We start from the raw sequence: 21,903 nt of genomic DNA, 5'->3' as shown, positions 1-21,903 counted from the left end.
ACTTTCCCTTGCTTACCTGTCAGTACCTAAAATCAGACAATTCCACTGCGATGAGGCTTAATCTCCCACTTGTGCAGCACCTGACTGATTTCAAATTTTGCACAGGATCTTGTTTTTTGGCCCATTTTTAAAAGTGCCTGGCCAACATATCGTCCAAAGGATAGCTCCTCACAGCCACCTTCTTGGTCAGTCTTCTGTAGGCGTGACATCACTGCTTCTGTCCAAGACGTCGGGACTTCTTTCTGCTTTCTTGAGCTCTGGCATTGGGGACTTGCATATGTGCTGGAGTACTGGACTGAGACATCAGATTGGGATGGAGACGGTGGGCTATAGTTTCCTGTAAATGTCTCTTGCTCCATTTCAGTGACAGAGGATCCAAAGGCGTTGTACTCCAATTCCAGTGTCTGAGTCTGCTGTCCTAGTGAGACAACTGGGGAAGTTGTCCCAGGCCAAGGGGACCCAGAGGAGAGCCCAGGTGAGTGGATTTGCACATCAAGGGGGGCCAGCCTTAGTGACTTTGACCTGGGCCTGAGAATTCTACGAGGTGGACCAGCCAGTGTCACTATTTCATGTGCACTTGGTCTGAAACGTTGATAGCATGAAGTAAGTAACGTATAGGCGTCAGTAACATATGTTGCCTTCAAGTGCTACTCCGAAGATCCCACTAGGGAGTTGGAAAATCATAATTACGACAAGACGCGCGTTCAAATGGTTACGTCGGAACCAAATGGAGGCGATAAGAAAGATACTTCTTGTTACGCTTAATTTCTCGTTCCTCCAACGCCAAAACGCATTCATAGCGTTAATTGGACTTCAAGAAGAGCAAAGGAAACTAATTTGTTTGTTGCTAACTAGTTACTAGCTTGTCCAGTTTACAACATAACAGTTAATAGATTAATATACGTAAAAACAAAATAAATTATTACATTACTTTTCGTAATCCGTTGCTTAATCAATAGGTAGCCAACTAACTTAATATCAAATTTTGAGCCAAAAAGCCATCTAATTTCACAGTGGAGCTATCCATTGCTAAACCATGATTGTTGTAAACACACGCCCCCAACTCGGGAACTCGGGGCAGAAATCCCGAGTTTCCCCACTAGTAATTGAAACTATGTAGTGGCGTTCATGTGCTCTCCTCTCGTATTTACGATTTTTCCGACATGACTTGAAGGCAGGGATAGAGAAAGTAATGCTGACTTACAACACTAGCAAAAATGTTTCCCTTTTCCCAGTCGAATCAGCAACCACCAGGGTTTTAAATAAACCGTTTCTGTAATATCCAAACGTACTGCTCAGGAAGTACATTCGTGTCCAATCATTCGCCCGGTCTTAAAAACTAATTCTACTTGCAGAGTTCCATCAGCCATCAAGGTGCAGCATTAATTTGCACCCAAAGAGGTTTTTGTTTTACCTAGATTTACCCCCTACGAACACATAACTCAATAGAGTGACTGTGTGGCTATAGATTTCATAGATGGATATTTCTGTCATGATGCAATTCGGAACTTACCATGTCACTTACCAAATTGCAATCAATCCCCCTGTGTTTGACAAAATCCGAAAGCCAGCTCAGCTTGATTAGGATATGTGAGGTTTGTTTGTTGCCACTCCTTCCAACGGTCTTACGTTTTGCTTTCACAAATCTGTCTCTCAGGTACTTCCATCTATACCTGCAGAACCTCTCATCTTTGCCCAGTGTTTCGGCGATTTCCTTCCATGAATTCGTACACCGGAATATCTCTATGCTCCTTCAGTGACGAGTTATATATGTGTGGGTACCTCCACACCTCGTCACATAGTTGCTCATCTTAAGTATCCATAACATCTACTCTGCTGCTCATTTATTTATCTCTGCAATGTGAAAGTTGGTGCTTCCACCTACTGGAAGCGTAACAAAGCAACTAGCACTATAAATCGCCAATTTCGGCTGCACGCTCACCGTCCGCGCGTGCACCCCTGACGACAAATTTTGCGTCACGCGCACTGAGCCCAGGATGCTCCGCGACTACCTCCTAGGAACCGCGGTCACTGCGGAGAGTAGAGGCGGCTCCGGCAGTGTGGCGGGTGAGACGAAGAGGCGAAAAGTAGTCTTAAATCAAGGAGTTTACTGTAGTAGAATATTTATAATATGGCGGTAAGTGGATATGGAGCTTCTGAACAAGGAAAAGGCGGATCAATATTGGCATAAAAATGTGACGAAAATTGCTATAGATAAACACATCGTGACAAGATGGCGTCTCGGCAGCCATGTCGAGACGTCGGTGTTGAGATGTTACAAATTTAATCACAAGCTCGCCTTCAGTGTTGAGGATGGTTTTAAGCAAAGATTGCAGTTAAGATAGTTCCATACTCCATACTCACTGTGGACTTATGTTATGATATAACTCCCATTCCTGCCGGTGTCGGATTTTTTTTAAATATTGATCTATCAATAGAGTATAGCTGCCCGACTAACCAGCTAGTTTGAAATGTTTGCTGTCTTAGCAGTAGTTAGGAAATCGATAGCGGGATCAGGATTATTTTTTGCATCATATTTCTGCAGTAACAATGACAATTAATCAATAAACTTACTATATATATCTAGAAAAATAACCTGTTATATATTACTCAATGTTTACGTTCATCCAGTCGAAATTATGTTGCCCTACTTGGTAAATGTATTTTTTTTTTTAATCAGGCAACACCACTTATAGGATTAGAAGAATTACCATGTATAATTTTCTAGTAGGATACGTTATAATGATGTGTTAAAGTACCGGGGTGATTCAGTGGTTAAAAATTGTAGTTACACCATCGTAATTGTAACTTTTAGTTGTGAGTTAGAAACGAGTAAGAAATTGTATGATAAGTGCTTTTGCTTTTAAAATTACATGCAGGCACACCAGATTTAGGTGGCACAATTAAATTTCAATGTAATTTATAGTGGGATGGTGACATCATAGTTGTTTTTGATTGTTGGACATTGATTCTGTGTGTGTATCCAGGCCAGCGACGCCAATGTAGACACGCTGCTGCCAAAAAGGTCACCACCGGAGCAGGACCGGAGGAAGCAGAGCATGGATTCTTCCAAATCACCCCGAAGTTCGAAGCAGCATCGTTCCAGGTCAAGATCACATTCAAGAGACCGAAAACGAAAATCAAGTAAGTTGCACTCAACTTAAATTAAGCAGCATAAAGCTATATGCTTTGGGATTGTGCACTTTGAAGTTCAGGTCCCAAGAATAAGCCGTTTGCAATTTATTTGGTAAAGGTTACTATGTTAACTAAAGCTTTGTGCCTGAGGACCTCGTTTCTGTGAAGTGAGGGAACTCTGCATCATATCAGTTATTTGCAGGAGAAGTTTTTCTCGTTGGTCATGCTAGTTGAATACAACGGAAAACTTATTTAATTTATTTTTGTTCTTTGGTTTGTTTGGGATGAACTGCTGCTGTTTCAAGTTCATCTGTTTCTCATTTTCTAGCTGACAAGAGGCACAGGCAGAGTCGCAGCCGGAGCAAAGAGGTAACTAGTCTTAGACAATCGCTCTCGGTTAGGGCTAAGCTCATTTAACATAGCTATTTGCCCTTTATGTAATTGTAGTTGATGGTAAGTACGGAAACATAAAAAATTGCAGTTCCATATTGGGTTATAAAAAGAAGCATGGCTGACAATAAATGAAATGAAAAGGGTAAATGTTTACCCCCCTCCCCCACTAAGAAGTGTCATTTTTGAAGTACCAGTTTCAAGTAGCGTTTAAATCGGTATTAGATTAAATATGCTTGTCTAGGAGCGTTTTCCTTTTTTTGTTAACTCCTTTGTGTAGATCACATGATAACATTTCTATAATAAATCATACTCAGCGTGCTAATGCACGAAGAGACACTCTGAACTGAAGACCCTGCTGACAGATAGCAAAATTATATGCCTACTTCCTGGAAAGGTAACTATCAGCCAACTCATATTTCCCTTGTTAGAAAACAGATTTTTTTTTGTATTTCGGTTAAGCAGCATTCCTGATTATTTCACTTTTAAGTTGAATCCCAACCCAAGAGCTGCTGGGTTTCTCTGAATGGTGCCCCAGTCCTTTAAAACATCCTGCAGGATGCAATGACACCTCTGTACATGATGTACAAAACCTTGATCTGTGTAGCTACTTGAACAGGAACAAAATGCACTAATATATCATAAGCACAACAATACTCCAGAAACATATGGAAAGGGGAAAGGGAATAGCATTCATATGCAAGATTTATTAGCATTTAACAGGAGATCACAGGTTTCACAGGATTCTTAGGAGAAACTGACAGGGATGGTGTTTTATTCCAAGCATTTTGTCAATCAAGCTTGAGTGTGTGCATTCTTGGTAAGGGGTGAGGAGAAAACTGTTCATAGTATAAAAATGTAGCCTGTCAAAACGATGTTCATAATTTGATCCCATATTCCCAAACATTAAGCTGCTTTTTTTTTTTTTGTTTAAATAATCGTATGACAGGTTTGCCTTTTTTACTTCTGCGAGGATCTCCAAACAGAACGTTTGTCGCAAGGACTGTGTGTTACAGTTCTATCATGCTTTCATGAGTTATGGGTTTGGGGTTTGTGATTTATGAACAATGACCTTCTCTACATGTCTTTGCAGACATTTTAGAACTCATACTAACTCTCTTTGTTGCACTATTTTCCTGAAAGAACCAACTTCTTCTTAAAACAGGCTCGAAGGCGGGAGTGCGACAGAACCTCCAAATTGCACAAATCTGAGGAACCGCACGAGCGTGAGCAGTCTGAGAAAGGCCGGGAGAGGCTGGTGGCTGAGAATGGAGAGGATCGACATAGACGGAAGGATAGCAAGACATCGCGGGGCAGGAGCCACTCCAAGTCACGTTCACGCGAGAGGTAAGGTCAGCTTTTGGGGTTATTGAGTGCGCAAATGTCTGTGCGCAGAGCCTCGGGCAGACCTAGATGCTTATTCTGTGTGCGACATCGCTGGCCTCCGGCAATTACAGGCGACATCGCAGCAGAAGTCGAGACAAGCGGAGATCACACTCCCGGAGCAGGGACAGGCGCTCAAGAAGTCGGGACAGGAAGCGGCGTGCCAGGTCTCGTTCAAGGTCACGGAGCAAACACCGACACCGGAGCAGGACTCGCAGTAAGAGCAGGTCAGCAGCTACAGCCGTCTTCCTCACCATAGGTGTCAAGCGTGAAAATGGCTGACATAGGCACTCTCTTCAAGAGAAAGGAAGAAAAGGAGTGAAAAACCACGCAGGAAGACGCGTAGCAGGTCACCGAGTCCTCTGGCGTTCCGGGGTAGGAACACTGCCATGGATGCACAAGAGGCCTTGGCCAGAAGGTATTGCTGCTCTTTTGTTGTCATTAGGGTAATATTGTCCCTTTTTTTGTGTTAATAGCAATGTATCCCCTTTGTTTCCCTTAGATTGGAAAGAGCAAAGAAGCTCCAGGAACAGAAAGAGAAGGAAATGTTGGAGAAACAGCAGCAGCAGCAGGAAATGGTTGCAGGTCAGAAGCATTTTCCATACGTGCACTCGAGAGGCCACTGCCAATGACGATTCCTTGTAAGCCTTTTGAACACGTGCAACAAGTTGTTTCCTTTCATTTCCTTCGGTCCAGTAGCCGCCCCTCTATTGTGCGATCCGGTTGCTGCGGCTACCAGCAGCTCGGTCCTGAATGTGGCGGCACTTCTGGCTTCGGGGACGCAGGTCACTCCTCAGATCGCCATGGCAGCCCAGATGGCGGCTTTGCAGGCCAAGACCTTGGCAGAGACGGGCATTGCTGTCCCCAGTTATTACAACCCATCCGCCGTTAACCCTGTGAAGTTCGCAGAGCAGGAGAAGAAGAGGAAGATGCTGTGGCAGGGCAAGAAAGAAGGGGTAAGGACAGGCTACCTTCACTAAAAGAAGTTCCCAAATAAAGTCGCTCCTCCAGATTTGCGTATTTACAATTGACAGTTTTGATTATTTGTGAGCTGGCCGTGAACAATTAAACAAGAATATTTTGAGAGCTTGCAGAAAGATTACAGAAACTTGCAGTTGATGCTAAATACAGTATTGAATTATTTGGGTATGTGTTACATGTAATATAGAAATATTAGTAAAACATTTGTTAGTGTAAATGCATACTATTTTTAATATTTAGTCTTGACTTGGGTATGACACACACTTGTCTCAGCAACCAGCCTCACTCACATGTTAGCTGTTTTTGTGACGGTGGAAGCTCATGTTTCTCGACTTTTCAATGTAATGGGTGCTATTCTACCTCACCAAGTACTGTACTTTTGGTATGGTACTTTTGTTACTTTCCACTCTCCATTGACTTCCAGTCGAGTACCAGTACCAAAAGTGCCAAACCAGCTGGGGTACCTTTGGTACTGGGATTTCAAACGCTTTCTCTGTTGATTGATTATGCAAATAGCATGCCTGTAAACACAATATAACCATAATCTTGAAAAAAGTTACAAACTTGGAAAACAATGATAAAGTGAAAAAAAATTCAATCTGGTCAGAAAAACAGATCTACAAAAAGATCAGGATGACATAATAATAAATTATTTTGTTTAATATACTTGGACAGCAAGCATATAACATGCTGTCCTGGCGATGTGATTTTGTTGTAAAAGATATTGGGCTACTTATAAAGTAGAATGGAGTTAATAAATTTCTCACAAACCCATCTAGGAGTGATTAAAGCAGCACAAATCAAAATGATTGATTCTTAGAGAAGTGGTGCAATTTCACCACTGTGGGAGAAAAAAGAGCAATCAATTAAAAATAAAAGTCCAGCATAAATTTGAAATTATGCAAATGCAGATTTAACATTCCTGTTAATATTCATTGGCGTACACAAATTAAAGTTTGTCTTAGGTTTACCGCATTTTGTTTTAATGATAACCGCAGGTTTCAGCATATACCATAGCACAAAACAACACTAAATCATACCCATTAATTGATAATCTCCCTGCACTTCATGTAGAAAATTTTAAACCTCGTTTTTCATGATATGGTTAGATTATTATTTTTTTTTGTCCGGCGCTGCAAAACGTCGTCACGTGTCACCATGTCACATGGTACAAAAACCTTGCAAGAGCAAGACGACTTAAGACAGATCGTACAGCACCTCTCAGCCGGCTGAACAAACTGGAACTGCCTCCGTGACGACACAACTTTGCCCTTATTGGCTGAAGAACATGTCGTTTGTATGACGTTTGTATCCCAGGAAGTTCCGATGCGTTATCTGCTATTTCACGTAAAGCAGTGAGAACTGGTTTTCAGTTAATTTACCTGGTAAAATAAAGTTGAAATAAATTACATAAATGCTCTAATAGTACACGTAAGTTAGTGGTTCATTTATTTTTAGTTACTGTAATGTTGCGCTGCTTTATTTGTTTAATTGTCCAGTCTGTGAAGAGATTATTTTAGGGTGGCACATGCCACTGAGGCTATGCCAATTGGTGCCCCCCCCCCACCCCCCCCGCAATACCTCTGCGCCCCCCAGTTTCGGAACCACTGTCTTAAAGAATGCATGCAGCGCTCATGCTAAATAGTGAAGGTAAACTTTAAACTGATTTTTAAACATATTAGATAATCTGTAAAAGGAATAATTACAATTGCAATGCTAGCTTTTTTTTTTTTTTTTTTTTTTCCCCCTATGCTATAGTAAAAATGTTTTGGTGAATCTTGAAAAGGAACAATCATTAAATTTGCAAAGCTTGCTAAGTTTTGTTTCTTATGACAAAATAAAAATGTTTAGTGAAATTTAAACTCCCTGCGCTACAATGTCCTTACAGAACTGAAAATAAGAACAAGCCTGTTCTTTAATGTAACTGACTAGCAAAGAATTGCACATGCATAACATGTGATGTTGGTATTAGTATCGCTCATCGGCCAGCCTTATAGTATACTACAGCCATTTTTCGAATTCAGTACAAATACCCTGCCTCGTTTTTCTGATGTCATTCAGCGCTGGTACCAGTTTTCATGCCAGTGGAAAACCCAACACCTTGAAGCACCAAAAGTACGGTACGTGGTGTGGTGGAAAAGCGCCCTTTGTACATACAGGGGTATCATTTTAGGTGTTTTTTTGTATTAAAGGTCAACATAGGAAATGACTAAGCTATTGGACATGCAAAGCGTACAGTACAGTAATGGTTGTTTAGAAATTGGTAATAGACTTTATGTTCATTCTGGCTAGCAGACATGGGTTGCGGTTAGGGGTGCCAAGATTTATTTGTGAATTTACACATTCACAGGGATCTCCTGGCCCCAACTCTCACAAATGTGAGGGGGTTACTGTATGCTGTTATGCTGAATTTTGTGGAATGTTTCACTAAATTTAAATGGCTTTTTAGAAGTTTGAAATGTGTTGTGAATGGACCTGGGGAGAAGACTAACAAACTTGTTATACATTCCTTAAGGACAAGTCACAGACTGCTGAGCTGTGGGAGAAGCTGAACTTCGGAAACAAGGACCAAAATGTTAAATTCCGCAAGCTGATGGGCATTAAAGTAAGTGAACAGGCCACATACTGCCCGTGGAAAGACACTTCTCTGTGTAGTGTGACGAGTAAGCAGCAGGAAACAGGGTTGCTGTTTACATCCCAGGGAGCCACTCTCCTGTAGTACCCTATTGTAACTTGTGTATTACTGTAAAATTTACAAAATTTAACAAGGAAATGAGAATTGAACGAGTTAGGCTAAAGTAAGGACAGGAGTAAGAATCTAGCAGAAGGCTGCCGCCTTGTATGTTTCATGTCTGGTTTGCTCCCGATTTTTCATCGACACTCCATATCATCTTTTTCCCAGGGTGAGGAGGAAGGTGGTGACCCTGGCCTGCTCAATGATGAAGGCTTGAAGACTCTCCAGCAGCAGGAGGAGATGTTCCGAAACTTGGATGTTCAGTATGAGATGGCCAGGTCACAAACCCACACCCAGAGAGGAATGGGTCTCGGCTTCTCTTCCTCCTTCTCCTCGAGGGGGATGGACACCCTGTGACACTGTTCTCCCTGACCTGTACTTAGCTCCTAGGTATTGCTGGGAATTGTCAAAGCATTGTTGTGGGTAAACTTATCATTTATTTTGGGGTGGGAAGCTAGTGTACTAGCTTGCATGGATGTTGTATTTGACCATAATTCAAGGGAGGGGGAAAAAGTCACCTGAACATTCATATGTAAATAGTGAAATGCTGATTTAGTTCAGCAGTTGAAATCTTTTTAAAAATTATGCAATGGTTTAATGTGACTATGACAACATGGGGAGCAGAGGTAAGAGACTGCTTTTTTTGTACTAAAATTGTATATATATTTTCATTTGAAACATTCTGTAGCTGTAAAGTCAAAGATCAGTTACCATTTCATCTGGGAAAGGAGGTATGTAGCGTTTGATCAGAAAGCCTTCACTAGTTTTACTGTTCAATTTCCTTATAAATCAGAGGGAGTAGTATCCCTGGCGGTGGTTCTGTATGTCAGTGCCGACATCAGCAATCCTTCATATAAAATTGTTCCCTCAATAAATCATAAAAAATTGAAAATTGTTCTGCTGTTTAATGATTTTGAGATTTGTAGTACCTGAAGAGTTGCAGCAGCAGTTGGATTGTAGCAGCAGCTGAATTGTATTTTAAGGAATTCATGTAAAATATTCACTCCTCATTGTCACAGATGCTAGTAAAAGCACAAGACCATAGTCACGTTTAGGTAATATACCTACATTTATGGTATGCAGAAGTACATGAATAATAATTTCTGTGCATTTTGTGAGCCACTGTACCAATGGGGGCAGTCCTGGTAAAAGGCAATTCTGACGTGGAAAATAAACATTTTACAACAAACATCTTTTTTGGGTGTTTTGCACAGAAGCATTGTTTAAAGGCCTACTGCTAACTTTCCATTATAAACACTCAACATCTGTCCACACCCACAAACACATGACAAAGAACAACCAAAATCTTCAGTCTTCAATGAAGATGGAAATTTTCATCTCAAGGCTGAGCTGATAATTGTGCTTTATTGATTTGGCAACATGAAAAATAATGGGCTTACTGGTCTCTACCAATGACTTGTAAAAATAAATTGTATGTCGCATCTTAAATGTTGTATGTTAGTCTATTTGCATATCAAACTAGAGTACAGGACATGGGCCACACCAGTGATAAGATTGTGGTTCGCAAACTCGAGGATCAGGAGCAGGATGGGGTACTCGCTGTGCCGCTTCCAGACGGCACCGCTGTCACTCAGACCCATCCAGTTCAGAAGCAGCACCCGCATGGCCTCAGGAAACAACTCGCCGGCCAGCTCCTCGGCGGCCGGCAGATCCGTGATGTGGTCGATGTGCTGCATCTTAAAGCTCTCCACCTGCTGGCTGATGCAGCCGTTTGCAGCATTGAAACGGTGGCCCAGCCACCCGGCAATGGTGCAGAGCAGAGGGCTGCAGTATACAGAGCCTGGGTCCATGGCTCCCTGTCCCTGTCCCTGTGACTCTAGGAGACCCAATACAAGGTCAGACAATCCCCTCTCATCTAACCCACTCTTCATACACTGCTCCATGTGCTCCAAAAGTAGCGAGACAGTCTCTTGTTTCTCCCTCTCAACCTCGCCCATCAAGTCCTCCAAAATAACCAATAAACGTTGGATTTTCCGGGAAGTGCTGTAATACCAGTCTGGGGAGGTTACACGTGCATGGCGACAGTAGTCATGGTCGGATGCTGAGGTCACTGTAGGAGGGCTCTCCTCTTCCTGGTAGGCGGTGCTGCCACTTTCCAGCAGCTGAGGGGAATGTACATCTATGTCTGGGGCATTTGAGCAGCTCAACCTCAGCTGCAGCTCTCTGTCGTGGATCTTCACAACAACTTCTGGACTTGGAGGATCCAGCTGTACGCTCAGATAGTAACACATGTTCAATGAGCTGTCATTCATTCGTGACTTCCACAACTCCTGCGAAACATTAAATAGCCTTCATCATGATCAGTTAGACTTACAATTAGTTATGAAACAATGTCTTGTGCAGAAATATTTGGTGTAATTTAATTGGGGGTGGTGATCTATTCTACAAACTACAAATCCTTATTTGCACTACTTCCATACCCACATCCACTGTTCCGTCTATCTTGCCCCTCTAACTTGTCAAACAAGCTCTTCAAACAATTGGCATTCATGCCCACTACATAAAACATCCCATTAAACCCCAAAAAATGGAGTCACCGTTGATCTATGTCTCATTGTAACCCCATTTACTAAAAAGTGGTTGAGAAATGGGGCTCGCTCTCTTTGCCATACTTGAATTTCTTGAGCCTAGTTTTTTTTGAGACAGTTTAATGCCTTGTCCACACGTACACAGGTATATTTTAAAACGGTGTTTTTCCTCCTCCATTTAAAAAAAAATCCCCGTCCACACGAACATGGTATTCTAAAAAATTTCCATCCACATGAAACCGCTAAAATGCGCCATCAAGAGCATGCCAAAACAACAGGTGGCATTATAACTCTAACCGTACTGCCCTGTTAGCCAATCAGAAGCCTAACTGCCAGTCCTGTTAAGTTGAAAACCATGGTGCACATTCCGACGCCTATGTTGATCAATATAATGCGAGAGAGACTCAACATTTATCTGTACACATGTAAGAAGTCCTGTCAGCAAGTTTAGCACAAGCACTATTTCGGCTAAGTCCGCCATTGCTCAAACTCGCCTAATGTATACAGCAAACAGCGCACGCTCTGACGTTAAAGTGGATGATGGCACACAATCTGACGTTTCGAGCCAAAAACTCCATGTCTACATGTCGACGCTGAAAACGGAGTTTCTTAAAACCTTCACCCTGGATGGAGTTTTGCAAAAGATCCGTTTTCAGTGACCTGAGACGCCGTTTATGTGTGGACAAAAGCCCAAGACGTATAGAAAAAGGTATGTTTTAAAATATACCCGTGTATGTGTGGACAAGGCATTAGTTAGATTCTGCATTAATCAAATACTGATGAACCCATTACTCCATTACTGAACTGGTATTTCTTATTTATCTGTGTTTATCTACTGTCCAATATCAGACATGCATCAGTCTTCAGTCACATTACTCTAACATACCAGTACTGCCCTTGAAAAACCCATATCAGTCAACCACTAGTGTAAGCAAGGAAAGTACCTGAAAAGCCTCCAAGACAGACAGTTGCTCATGCTGGCTGTAGAGCTCAAAAGCCACACGAAAAACACCCTGGATGCTGTAAAACCATAGACTGTTGTTTCCAGTGGGGAGTCTCAACCCATGTAGTCGGAACCCTGTAGACCATAAAATCTGGGTTACAGCTACTGTCAGATGGTAGTTTCTTCTGTTTTTGAAAGTTTTTTAAGTTTATTTTGACCAAAATCTCATGTTTTACCGGATGAGAATACAAGTTTGGTCGCCAGCCCTTTCTTAGCGAACTTTGCATGGTATCTAGGATGATTCTCAGTTCGGATACTAGTTTTTGCGAACAAGTCTGCACCAAGAAACAGGGGAAGCATAGAGTCCTGTAAGAAATAAAGACAAGTGTTTTTGTTCATTGCCATAGACTGTGAATTTACCCATGTAGTATAACAAATGTTCAATATTAATGTGTTTCATAGTAATTTCCGCCACCGGTGTGTCAATGGGTGAATGTGAGGCAAAAACTGTAAAAGCGCTTTGAGTACTCTAAAGAGTAGCAAAAATGCGCTATATAAATGGAATACATTTACCATTTCAAGTTAGAGAACACAAAAACTGCAGCACTACGAAATTAAATCTGGTCAGAGCAGGCATCAATCATTAATTTTAATTTCTATATGCAATTCAACATAAATCCTGCATAAAAACAATCACCATTAATACGTATACACTAAAAACATGCTTCAATTCACACCTATCAATGAATTAGCTAATTAAGATATATCAAAGTCCTTAAGACTGAATCGGTCATCAAGAGCTGCTAGTTGCTGGTTTTATGTAACTCGCAACTCTTAATTGCGTACTCAGGACTACAGCGGCAGGCATGCCAGGCGTACAGGAGACGTTAATTGTGAGATATTTTCAAAACCTGCTTGGCAGGGCATCTGGAAAACTGGAATAACAATTATCTAGGTGTAATTAACAAGTACCACCCACGGGCTGGGCAATGAAGTATACCAGACGGCTCTAACCTTGGTATCGCAGCTCTGGCTGATCCTAAAGGAGCAACAGTCTGCAAGGTACAAGAAGCGGATCCCTCTATCAGCGCTTCGCCAGTGGGGCAAAAAAATGGAGGAAATTAACTGGGACTCTGCCATTGTCTTAGGGTAGGAACTCCGTACACGTAAGACTGCCAGGGTGCCATATTTTATCGCGAATATTTCGTGGAAATGCCTCCTCAAACCAACTGATCATCATACTGGGAGAAAAAGAAAAAGGATATTACACTACTAAACATGCGCACACCGTCTCCCAGTTATTACAATCAATGCTGGCAATAAATACCCGTTCTGAGGAAATCATTATAAATGCATTATAAAGTTGCTGTGTAGGTGCCACTCCGGCGTACTTTTCTTTGTCTTACAGATACGAGCATTCTTTTCATAGTTTCATACCGGCAGCCCTTATAAACTTTAGATGTCTTTTTTTTCATAAAGCAGAACATCAGGCCCGGCCCTTGATGAGATCCCCCAAACGAAATTAAATTAAAACAAAAAATCTCTGCGCAAAAAGAGCAAGGAAAACGGAAAACTCCTCGATAGAGTGGAAGGGCGCTCCTAACACAAAACAGCCATTTCCAGCCGCCGTCACCGCTGGCTGAAGAGGCGGAGTTACGGCTGCACCAGTCAGCGATCCCGTCTCCTTTACCTCTGACCCCCTGAACTCCGAACCGGGCACAGCCAAACATGGCGGAGCTGGATTTCGGTGACGGCGAGCTATTCGAGCAGCTAGAGGGGGGCTCACCGCCGCGGCCGCAAGTCTGTGGGGCAGACGATGGCCAGGCCCTGGAGGAGCTCCGGCAGCTGCGGGAGAGGCTGGGGGAGTATGAGGAGACCATCGACAGCCTAATCGCCGAAAATATCCTTGCGTGCTGCGGAGGAGAGAGTCCCGCTGGTGTCCGTGGCCTCTCTCGCAGAAAGGGAAATCTTACTGTTCGAACAGGAATTAGCAAGATATACAGTGTTTAGCTTGATCTTTTCTTATTTGAATCTATTTCCGTTTCTACGAATATTTCCATCGCCCCCGTTGCTCATCGGCTGTTGTTTCTGTTATTTTATGTAAGACTGGCAGAAGGTTTCAGTAGCGGGTTCGCATGTTAGATACAACTGGATACAGTGTAGGTTTACCGACGCCAGGTTTCTCCTCCATTCAGTTGTGGGCGCAGTGTCTATGTTGGTCGTAAGTACAGTGTTTCACTTTCGATTTCCTGCTGGGATGTCCTTTGCAATCCTGTTCCGGGATGCTCGTGTCGCTGCATCGTATTCTTATATTTACATTTTCTATTCTTATTGTAGATACCCACCTCCGCTAATTGGTGTTGAGCAAAGAGATTTCTCACATTCTCATATTTCTTCATTTCTCGCATCTGAGTGGATTGCTTGACCTTTTCACTGGTATTCCTTAATAATGCATTTACATCAGGAGCTGAAAAGAAAGCTAAACATCTTAACAAGACCAAGGTAAAACTGATATATGATGCACGTCATAAAATAATGTAGACTTTCGGAATTAAGGCGGTCGTTTATTGTACTATAGTTACGTTTTACGCGCATTTAAAAATAACTTTTCTTTTCCAGCGGAATAAATGTTGAGAACACTAGATTAGACGGACCACTTCTCCAGATACTATTTGCAAACAATGACCTCTCAAAGTAAGTTCATGCTTTGGTGAATATTATTATTATTATTATTATTATTATTATTATTTTAAATAAATGATTAGGACATTGAATTAATATTGTGTGTGTGTGTGTGTTTTTTTTTTTTCCCCCAGACAATGTCGCCAGGAGATTGAAGATTACATATTTGATTTGATAAAGAAGCATGAGTCACAAGGGAAAGAGGAAAAGGAGAAAGCATCTTTTCATGTCAAACCACAGGCAATGTCTTATTATGTTTTGATTGATGCTTATGGAAAAGGAGTGTTCATTATTTCAACTTCCTGCCCTGTTTTAATGCAGGCTTCAAGTTTTGTTCTGGAAGAAAAGGAAAAAATGACCTCAGGCATCAGGAAGATCAAAGATGCTTTCACAGTGAGTATGCAAAGTCGACTGACTGACTGGCTTTCTTGGCTCAATGTAGTAGTGAAAGTGGTTATGTGTAATAGGTAGGCCTTTTGGCGTCTTGTCCACTGCATCTTAGACATGTATGTGGTGTGTTTTTTTGTAGGTGGTAGGAAGTGTGCTGTACTTCACCAGCTTCTGTTTGGACAAACTAGGACAGCCGCTCCTAAACGAGAACGCTCAACTGACAGAGGGATGGGAGATTCCCAAGTATCCTCACCACTGAGGTCACCATTGGGATGGATGGCGTTATCCACCTTTTAGCTTTCATTTTAAGGGTGCTTGGCATCCCAGAGTCACACGCCTAATACTTGATCTGTCATCTAGCATGGGGTGTGATGGTACTCACTGTAATGGCCTCATTTACCCATGGTGTTTATGTCTGATGTAGCTTATATCATGAAGTCCCCCATAAAGCATTACCCATGAGCTTCCTGAATCAGCGTTGCAAAGATACCAACAGATCTTTGGCCAGGTGATATCCTTAGATGGGCAGGAGTTGCAGATCAAGGAGAAAAGGTACTTCCCCACCACATATTATTTATATTTATGGAATACAGTGGAAGCATCTGGAATCTAATTTTGGCCTTTTCCTTATAGACCAAAGTCCTGCTGCTTCAATTGTGGTTCAGAGGAACATCAGCTGAAAGATTGTACCAAGGCAAGACAGTTTTATCATTTTGCATTGGCTATATTTTATGACACGCTAGTAGACATTATGGTTAGTTGCTCCATGTAGTTATTGGCTGATTAGAGAGACTCTCCTTAGTGACTGGTGGATTACAATGAAGAGGAAAATGTTTGTTCCCCACCCCCAAAGCCAAGGGACATGAACCGCATCAATGAGAAGCGGAAGGAGTTTTCGCAGGGCAACAATCAGAGCAACCAGAGGTACCACGAGGAAGAGGTGGAGGAACGTTTTGGAAAATACAAACCTGGAATTGTGAGGTCAGAACCTGGAATTTTGTCCCAGATTGCAAGTTGCTATAATTTATAAATGAACATTACATATTTTACATTTGATTATACAACAGTGAGCCACAATATTATAACCAGCTCTATTTGAAGGAATAATGTTGACTGTCTTGTAAAAACAGTGCATTGATCCTTATTGCGTTTTGGGCTTCATCACCATGGATGGGACTTGTCAGTCCAGTGCATCCCACAGATGCTCAGCATATCCCTGGCCATCAACATGATACCGCAGAAAAATTAATCTGACCAGATGACCTCCTGTTATCCAAGATCCTGTTCCAAATGCCCATTATAAGCACTTCCTATGATGGACAGATGAATGGGCACTCTAACTGGCCTGTGACTACATAGCCCCATACAGAACAGGGCTCAGTGCCATTTGTTTCATGACACATTACTTCTGTGATAATTTTGATGATCTGCCATTTTTGCCACCATAGCCCTTCTGCTGGTTTGTACCAGACATGATAGCCTTCTTTCACATCTGACACTGAGGAGTCCTTGCCGCCGAACTCCCTGTTGGCAGTTCATGAGTTTCCCCCCCCTTGGACTCCAAGTAGGTTCTCGCCACGGCTGACCGTGAGCACGCCACCAGCCTTGCACTTTCAAAGATGCTCTGACCCAATTGTCTGGCCATAATGATTTGCCCCTTTTCAAAGCCACTCATCTTTATCTTTACCCATTTCTTCTGTATTCAACATATCTGCTGCGAGAACCTAATGTAACATTTTCTATACCTTGACATGCACTGTTTTTACAAGATAGTTAACATTATTTTCTTAGTAGTGCTCATAATGTTTTGGGTCATCAGTGTTTATTTAGGTGTTGGCTTGTATGAAGATACCCAGTATGTATTAACACTGGTCATCAATTTTTTTTTAACTTTGACCTTCTGTGATTTATGAAACAATCTTATGGTATTGTTTGTGCTGATCTATCTATCTACCTGTCATGTAAGGATTTTGAGTGACACAGTTAAACCTTACATTATACTTATTTACGGTATATGTGCATGGTGGAAGTGACTCATCTTAATGTTTATGATTTTCTGCTGTACTTGGCCTCAGGAACATTCCTCTTAAGCAGGGGTGGGCAATCTTATCCGCAAAGGGCCGGTGTGTATGCAGGTTTTCGCTGCAACTCCCTAATTAGGTCGCTAATTAGAGGACTGAATGGCTGAAGAGTCCTCACACCTGGGTTTGAACAGCTGATCTACAAGTTATTCCAAAAGCCCGCAAACACACCGGCCCTTTGCGGGTAAGATTGCCCACCCCTGCTCTTAAGTGTCCAGCAGAAGTCAGCAATCATACTGGGGCTCCATTTGCCTTGTTTTTCCATATCATAGAGAGAACAGGGTGCTGTCTCAACATGTCCAAACATGTTATAGCCTGTAAACTCTGGCAATACAGACTTGCAGTACTTTGTGCCCTTCTGTAAGGTCCTAACACTTTAGATTTTTTTTTTCTAAATTACTCTGATATGCCCATACTTTAATAAGGAGTTATATACTATCAAAATAGCCTAGAAATGACATCACATGAATATTACAATAATTATAACAAAATTAGCTGTTTCTCAAAAACCTTATGTGATGTGCAAGATTTTAAGTTTTTTCTGTTTTCAGCATCACAAAATCCTACTGGCACACCAAAAGTTATAAAGGGAATCAAAAACCTTGTAAACCAGTGTAATTATCAATGTACAGTATGTCATCAACATAACATTCATATGGATAATTATTTTTCACCCAAACTGATGATTTGTGGTTCATATAAGCAGTGAGACTTTGGATTCCTGTAGTTCAAGGCATGAAAAAGTATAAAGGAGTCTTGCTGACTTGTGTACTGTGTGCCTGCTGGTCAGTGTGGAGCTGCTGGGTGCTATGGGTGTGGCACAGAATAGCCTGCCTCCGTTTATCTACCGCATGCGGCAGCTGGGCTACCCCCCCGGGTGGCTGAAGGAGGCGGAGATGGAGAATTCCGGGCTGGCACTTTATGATGGCAAGGGTAAGCGCTTCATCCAGGCAATGTCCATTCCCTGTTCCCAGGTTATGTGTAATTTATTTGACATTTCCAGTTGCTGAATACCATTAAGAATGCATGTTGAATGCAGCTAAGCAATGGGACCCACTGTGTACTGCCACCCCCCCCCCCCCCCCACTGTGGCTTAACAGTGGGAAACATTTGAGGGCGGTGGTTCAACAACCTCTCCATGTGTGTTTGCATTGGGATGGCTGGGGGCGAGTCCTTGAAGATGTTTGTTATAATTGAGATGTATGGTGTATTAACTTGGACCCCCCCACCCCACCCCCTGCCTTGGTGAAGCTTCAGGTGATGGAGAACTAGCTGAAGATGAACAATTTCAAAGGCACAAAATCTCTTATGATGTCTCCAAGCTGATTGAATTCCCTGGCTTCAATGTTTCTCTACCAGCCAATATAACTGATGTATGTATCAATGTCTTTCATCCCAACATTGGTGTTATGAATTAACCGTATTTAGGTCTTAAATGTCTTGTTCAGATACTACAGTTTGCTGTCTTACTCTACATTTTTAGGAATGGAGGTTCTATGGATCTGTCCCAATGCAGCCAGTCCACCTGAAACACAATTTTGCAGCTTATCTATCCAAAAGTTTCCCAACGGTAAGGAATAAAACAGATGACTCATAAAATATAAAATGCAGTGTCGTTTGGGTTTTTATCAATATAATGTTCACATTAAATCACATACATTTCAATAATAATGTTTTGTTCAAAGCCTGGATCCAACTGTAGTAAGAGATCTCACGAGACTGATTCAACTCCTCGACGTTCAAAGAAGAGACGGTCAGATTTTGAAAGATCGTCTGACATGGATGTTGACTCAGGTCAGTCTGAAGGAAGAATATTGCTCTTGCACAATATTGGAAAATTCAGATATCGCAATATGAATCTTTTTGCAGTATTTTAGCAAAAAAATTAGTTCAAAATGTATCCAAAATAAACTACAGGCAAATAGAACAGTTAGTCTACCAATGGAGTTGCTCAGATATGTTGGTGGTGTTGCCGTGACGTAATGCCGTTCTGACAGATCACTTGCTTTTGCTCAATATCATCTCTGTGGATTCCAAAATATTTCCATGTAGTGGAAGGCTAATGTCTTTTAGTCACCGGTTTTTGTTTGTTTTTCTCCTCCTGAAGAAAAAATATTTTTGCGAAAGTCTGTTCTGCAAATATTACCATGAAGGAGCCCCTCCCCCCCATGTACTTCTTCATGTCTTCTTTCAGGTTCAGAAACGCGAAGTTCCAGAAGTTCTGACAACTTCCAGTTCCAGCCCCCACTGCCTCCTGGGTCACCTGGGCTGGACACTCCACCTCCACTGCCCAGGGGTACACCTCCAGCCACGCCCACTCCACCTCCACTGCCCAGGGGCACGCCTCCAGCCACACCTAGCAGCAGCGGCTCACCTGCCTTGCGGGGGCAGGCTGGCAGTGGGCTGGAGGACCTGGCCGTGGAGGAGGACGGGCTAACGCTGGAGGAGCTGGAGGAACAGCAGAGGCTCATCTGGGCAGCCCTGGCAAGTGCAGACACTGCCACAAACAGTGACTCTGAGACGCCCAATGTGGAAACGCCGCTGATTAGCTCCTCCAGTGCCTCCACCCCTGCACAGATTGACCCAGAGATAGAGGAGACAATGGAGACAGAGAGACAGTTGACTGCTAACGAGGGCAAAGACCTTTCCAGTCCGGCACCATCTGATGAAGTCCTTGTTTGTAAAGATAAGGTAGATGAGGACAGTTGTGTCACAGAAGTGGGAAAGAGTGAGGTCCACCAGGGTGATGTGGAGACAGCCCAGGGTGATGTGGAGACAGCCCAGGGTGATGTGGAGACAGCCCAGGGTGATGTGGAGACAGCCCAGGGTGATGTGGAGACAGCCCAGGGTGATGTGGAGACAGCCCAGGGTGATGTGGAGACAGCCCAGGGTGATGTGGAGACAGCCCAGGATGAACCCTCACAGCAAATGGAAGCAGCCAGTCCAAGAACTGGGAAGCAATCTGAATTCACAGGGAAGGTGACCTCTGTTCCCCACCGGAGCAAGTTTGCAGCTGGTATCATCCCGTTTGAAGACACACCGGAATACCGGGATGTCGCTGAGGCAACTGGAGTCTACCTCAGGATAAGAGACTTGCTTAAGAGCTCACCTCGCAGTCAAACCAAAAACAAGAAGTGAAGACATTACACAGTGCAATTTCATTGTGGAATTACAGAATTATATTTTTTAACTAGTCAATTCTAAACACTTCCACGTATCCCCAAGTTGACAAGTAAAAACAGAAGTCCTATTATTTTATTGTTTTAATAGTTGTGTGTGATGTTTTTTCTTTTTTTTTTCTTTAGAAGTTGGAGTCTTTTGTGATGGTGTATAAAACAAGGTTTTATGGTAGCTATCTTCCAGAAATTGACAGGTTAATTGGTGTGGTTACTTTTGTTAAAAGAATTTACACACAATTTTCTAGGTATTATTTAATACACATTTTTAGGTGTTTACATTTTATAAAAGTTAATTTCCTTGTCTCTGTGTTATTAAATCAAAATTTGAGATCCTGGCAGTTCCCGCTTATGTGAATGAGCCCACCTGACTCACTAAGGGAAAAAAATGCATTTCAGATATCAGTTTTTTCCTTTTAAGATTATTCGGTGAGTACATTTTTAACTGGTCTCTGTACATCTTTCAAAGGTATTGTATTTTACCCGAATTCTCGGACATTGGGTAACTGTTCGTTCTTTTTTTTCAGTAAAATGTATGGGCTTTTGCAGCAAGACAACAAAACCAGCATTTCTTTGATATGAATTGTTCTGTTCTTGAAAGATGGGTCCCATTTAGATTGTGATTACCTCATGCTGACACTAGGCGGTGCAAAACATTTCAAGAGAAAATGTATGAATACCCAGTGGGTTTTTTTTTTAATACAGAAAGTTTTCATTTTAGTGCACTGGTATATATTTTATTTGTGGGAAAGCAAACTTTCACACATGGTGTACAATGGGTCTCAGAACATCCTTTTTAAGTAATGTAAATGTTTGCCTGTTGGGGTTTGTAATGATCAATTAAAATGTGGAAGTAACGGATCTGCTAACTTTTAAGCTTTTACGCCTGTACAACCTGTGTCTGTTTTCATTTAAATTCTAGTGTGATATTTATGTGAGCTGTATGGTCCACACCTCCCAGTTTATGGTGGTGCAGTTCCATATGTGGTTCATCAAATCAAATCAAATGGTTCTGGTCTCTAAAAATGCTGATAGTAAAGGTGCCGTTTACTGGAAAGTGATATTGTCGTATTGACTGGACTCAGACTGCTGAGAGAACTGGAATTTCAGCAGTGACAGAAATTCGAAACTTGCGAAACACATTGGCTGTTTGTCAACGTATCAGATTGCGGGGAGGGGAAGGTGTCAAGGTGCCCTCAGGTGTGGTAAAACTATCAATACACAGTTTGTATTTTTTATTTTTACGAGTTATATAAAGGGTTAGGTTTTGAGAAGGTGTTTCCTTGTGATAGGTAAACAAGGACTTAGGATTGTGGGATTTGTTTATCAAATTATACTGGGTAGGGTGTGGGATCAGAAAAACCTGCACAGTACATTACCCGATTAAGAAAGGCATGGCATATATTTTGAAGGATTTGGGCATGAGTTGAATTATCCCAAAGGAATCTTGTGGACTGTT

General features: G+C 42.1%; 4 protein-coding genes across 15 annotated transcripts in view; 2 read left to right on the top strand and 2 right to left on the bottom strand.

Moving 5' to 3' along the window:
* The window catches only part of kntc1 (kinetochore associated 1), a 47,275-nt gene extending 45,286 nt beyond the window's left edge, over positions 1-1,989 (bottom strand). For 2 of the 6 annotated variants that reach the window (XR_002836438.2, XM_072709198.1), the window contains exon 1: positions 17-1,989. The gene's annotated coding sequence lies outside the window, so the exon portion shown is untranslated. The remainder of the gene's footprint in view (positions 1-16) is intronic. The other 4 variants (XM_072709194.1, XM_072709195.1, XM_072709196.1 and 1 more) reach the window with 4 other exon arrangements.
* rsrc2 (arginine/serine-rich coiled-coil 2) lies at positions 1,930-9,515 on the top strand. 4 transcript variants are annotated; one of them, XR_002836439.2, is made up of 11 exons: positions 1,993-2,137; positions 2,988-3,144; positions 3,464-3,504; positions 4,691-4,872; positions 4,983-5,135; positions 5,210-5,326; positions 5,411-5,493; positions 5,605-5,864; positions 7,951-8,009; positions 8,405-8,494; positions 8,792-8,931. XR_002836439.2 is itself a non-coding variant. In XM_023797766.2 (10 exons), exons 2-10 carry the CDS (start codon positions 3,060-3,062, stop codon positions 8,978-8,980), a joined length of 1,200 nt encoding a protein of 399 aa, XP_023653534.1. In that variant the 5' UTR covers positions 1,930-2,067; positions 2,988-3,059; the 3' UTR covers positions 8,981-9,515. The 4 variants fall into 4 exon arrangements, 3 of the variants coding, with proteins under 3 accessions (XP_023653534.1, XP_023653533.1, XP_023653532.1); XM_023797766.2 differs by lacking the exon at positions 7,951-8,009 and having other exon boundaries at positions 1,930-2,067; positions 8,792-9,515; XM_023797765.2 differs by lacking the exon at positions 7,951-8,009 and having other exon boundaries at positions 1,994-2,137; positions 5,608-5,864; positions 8,792-9,515.
* A 454-nt stretch (positions 9,516-9,969) lies between these two features.
* LOC111836470 (uncharacterized) lies at positions 9,970-13,909 on the bottom strand. 2 transcript variants are annotated; one of them, XM_023797770.2, is made up of 5 exons: positions 13,806-13,909; positions 13,130-13,356; positions 12,352-12,481; positions 12,117-12,250; positions 9,970-10,914 (listed from the first exon to the last, which is right to left on the bottom strand). In XM_023797770.2, exons 2-5 carry the CDS (start codon positions 13,253-13,255, stop codon positions 10,087-10,089), a joined length of 1,218 nt encoding a protein of 405 aa, XP_023653538.1. In that variant the 5' UTR covers positions 13,256-13,356; positions 13,806-13,909; the 3' UTR covers positions 9,970-10,086. The 2 variants fall into 2 exon arrangements, with proteins under 2 accessions (XP_023653538.1, XP_023653539.1); XM_023797771.2 differs by lacking the exon at positions 13,806-13,909 and having other exon boundaries at positions 9,970-10,851; positions 13,130-13,263.
* zcchc8 (zinc finger, CCHC domain containing 8) lies at positions 13,720-21,501 on the top strand. Of its 3 annotated transcripts, none has more exons than XM_072709200.1 (14): positions 13,720-14,017; positions 14,577-14,617; positions 14,735-14,809; positions 14,932-15,037; positions 15,119-15,190; positions 15,327-15,430; positions 15,674-15,739; positions 15,821-15,881; positions 16,041-16,168; positions 18,059-18,201; positions 18,526-18,641; positions 18,752-18,838; positions 18,954-19,062; positions 19,463-21,501. In XM_072709200.1, the coding sequence occupies exons 1-14, from the start codon at positions 13,844-13,846 to the stop codon at positions 20,404-20,406; spliced, it is 2,226 nt and encodes a 741-aa protein (XP_072565301.1). In that variant the 5' UTR covers positions 13,720-13,843; the 3' UTR covers positions 20,407-21,501. The 3 variants fall into 3 exon arrangements, with proteins under 3 accessions (XP_072565301.1, XP_072565300.1, XP_023653531.2); XM_072709199.1 differs by having other exon boundaries at positions 18,520-18,641; XM_023797763.2 differs by lacking the exon at positions 13,720-14,017 and adding an exon at positions 14,024-14,336 and having other exon boundaries at positions 14,453-14,617; positions 18,520-18,641.
* Positions 21,502-21,903: the final 402 nt, after the last annotated feature.

This window comes from Paramormyrops kingsleyae, chromosome 2 (assembly GCF_048594095.1).
Source record: "Paramormyrops kingsleyae isolate MSU_618 chromosome 2, PKINGS_0.4, whole genome shotgun sequence".
In the NCBI taxonomy this organism is placed as follows: Eukaryota; Metazoa; Chordata; class Actinopteri; order Osteoglossiformes; family Mormyridae; genus Paramormyrops; species Paramormyrops kingsleyae.
Note: the sequence above shows the minus strand (reverse complement) of the source record. Positions and strands in the feature narration are given on the sequence as shown.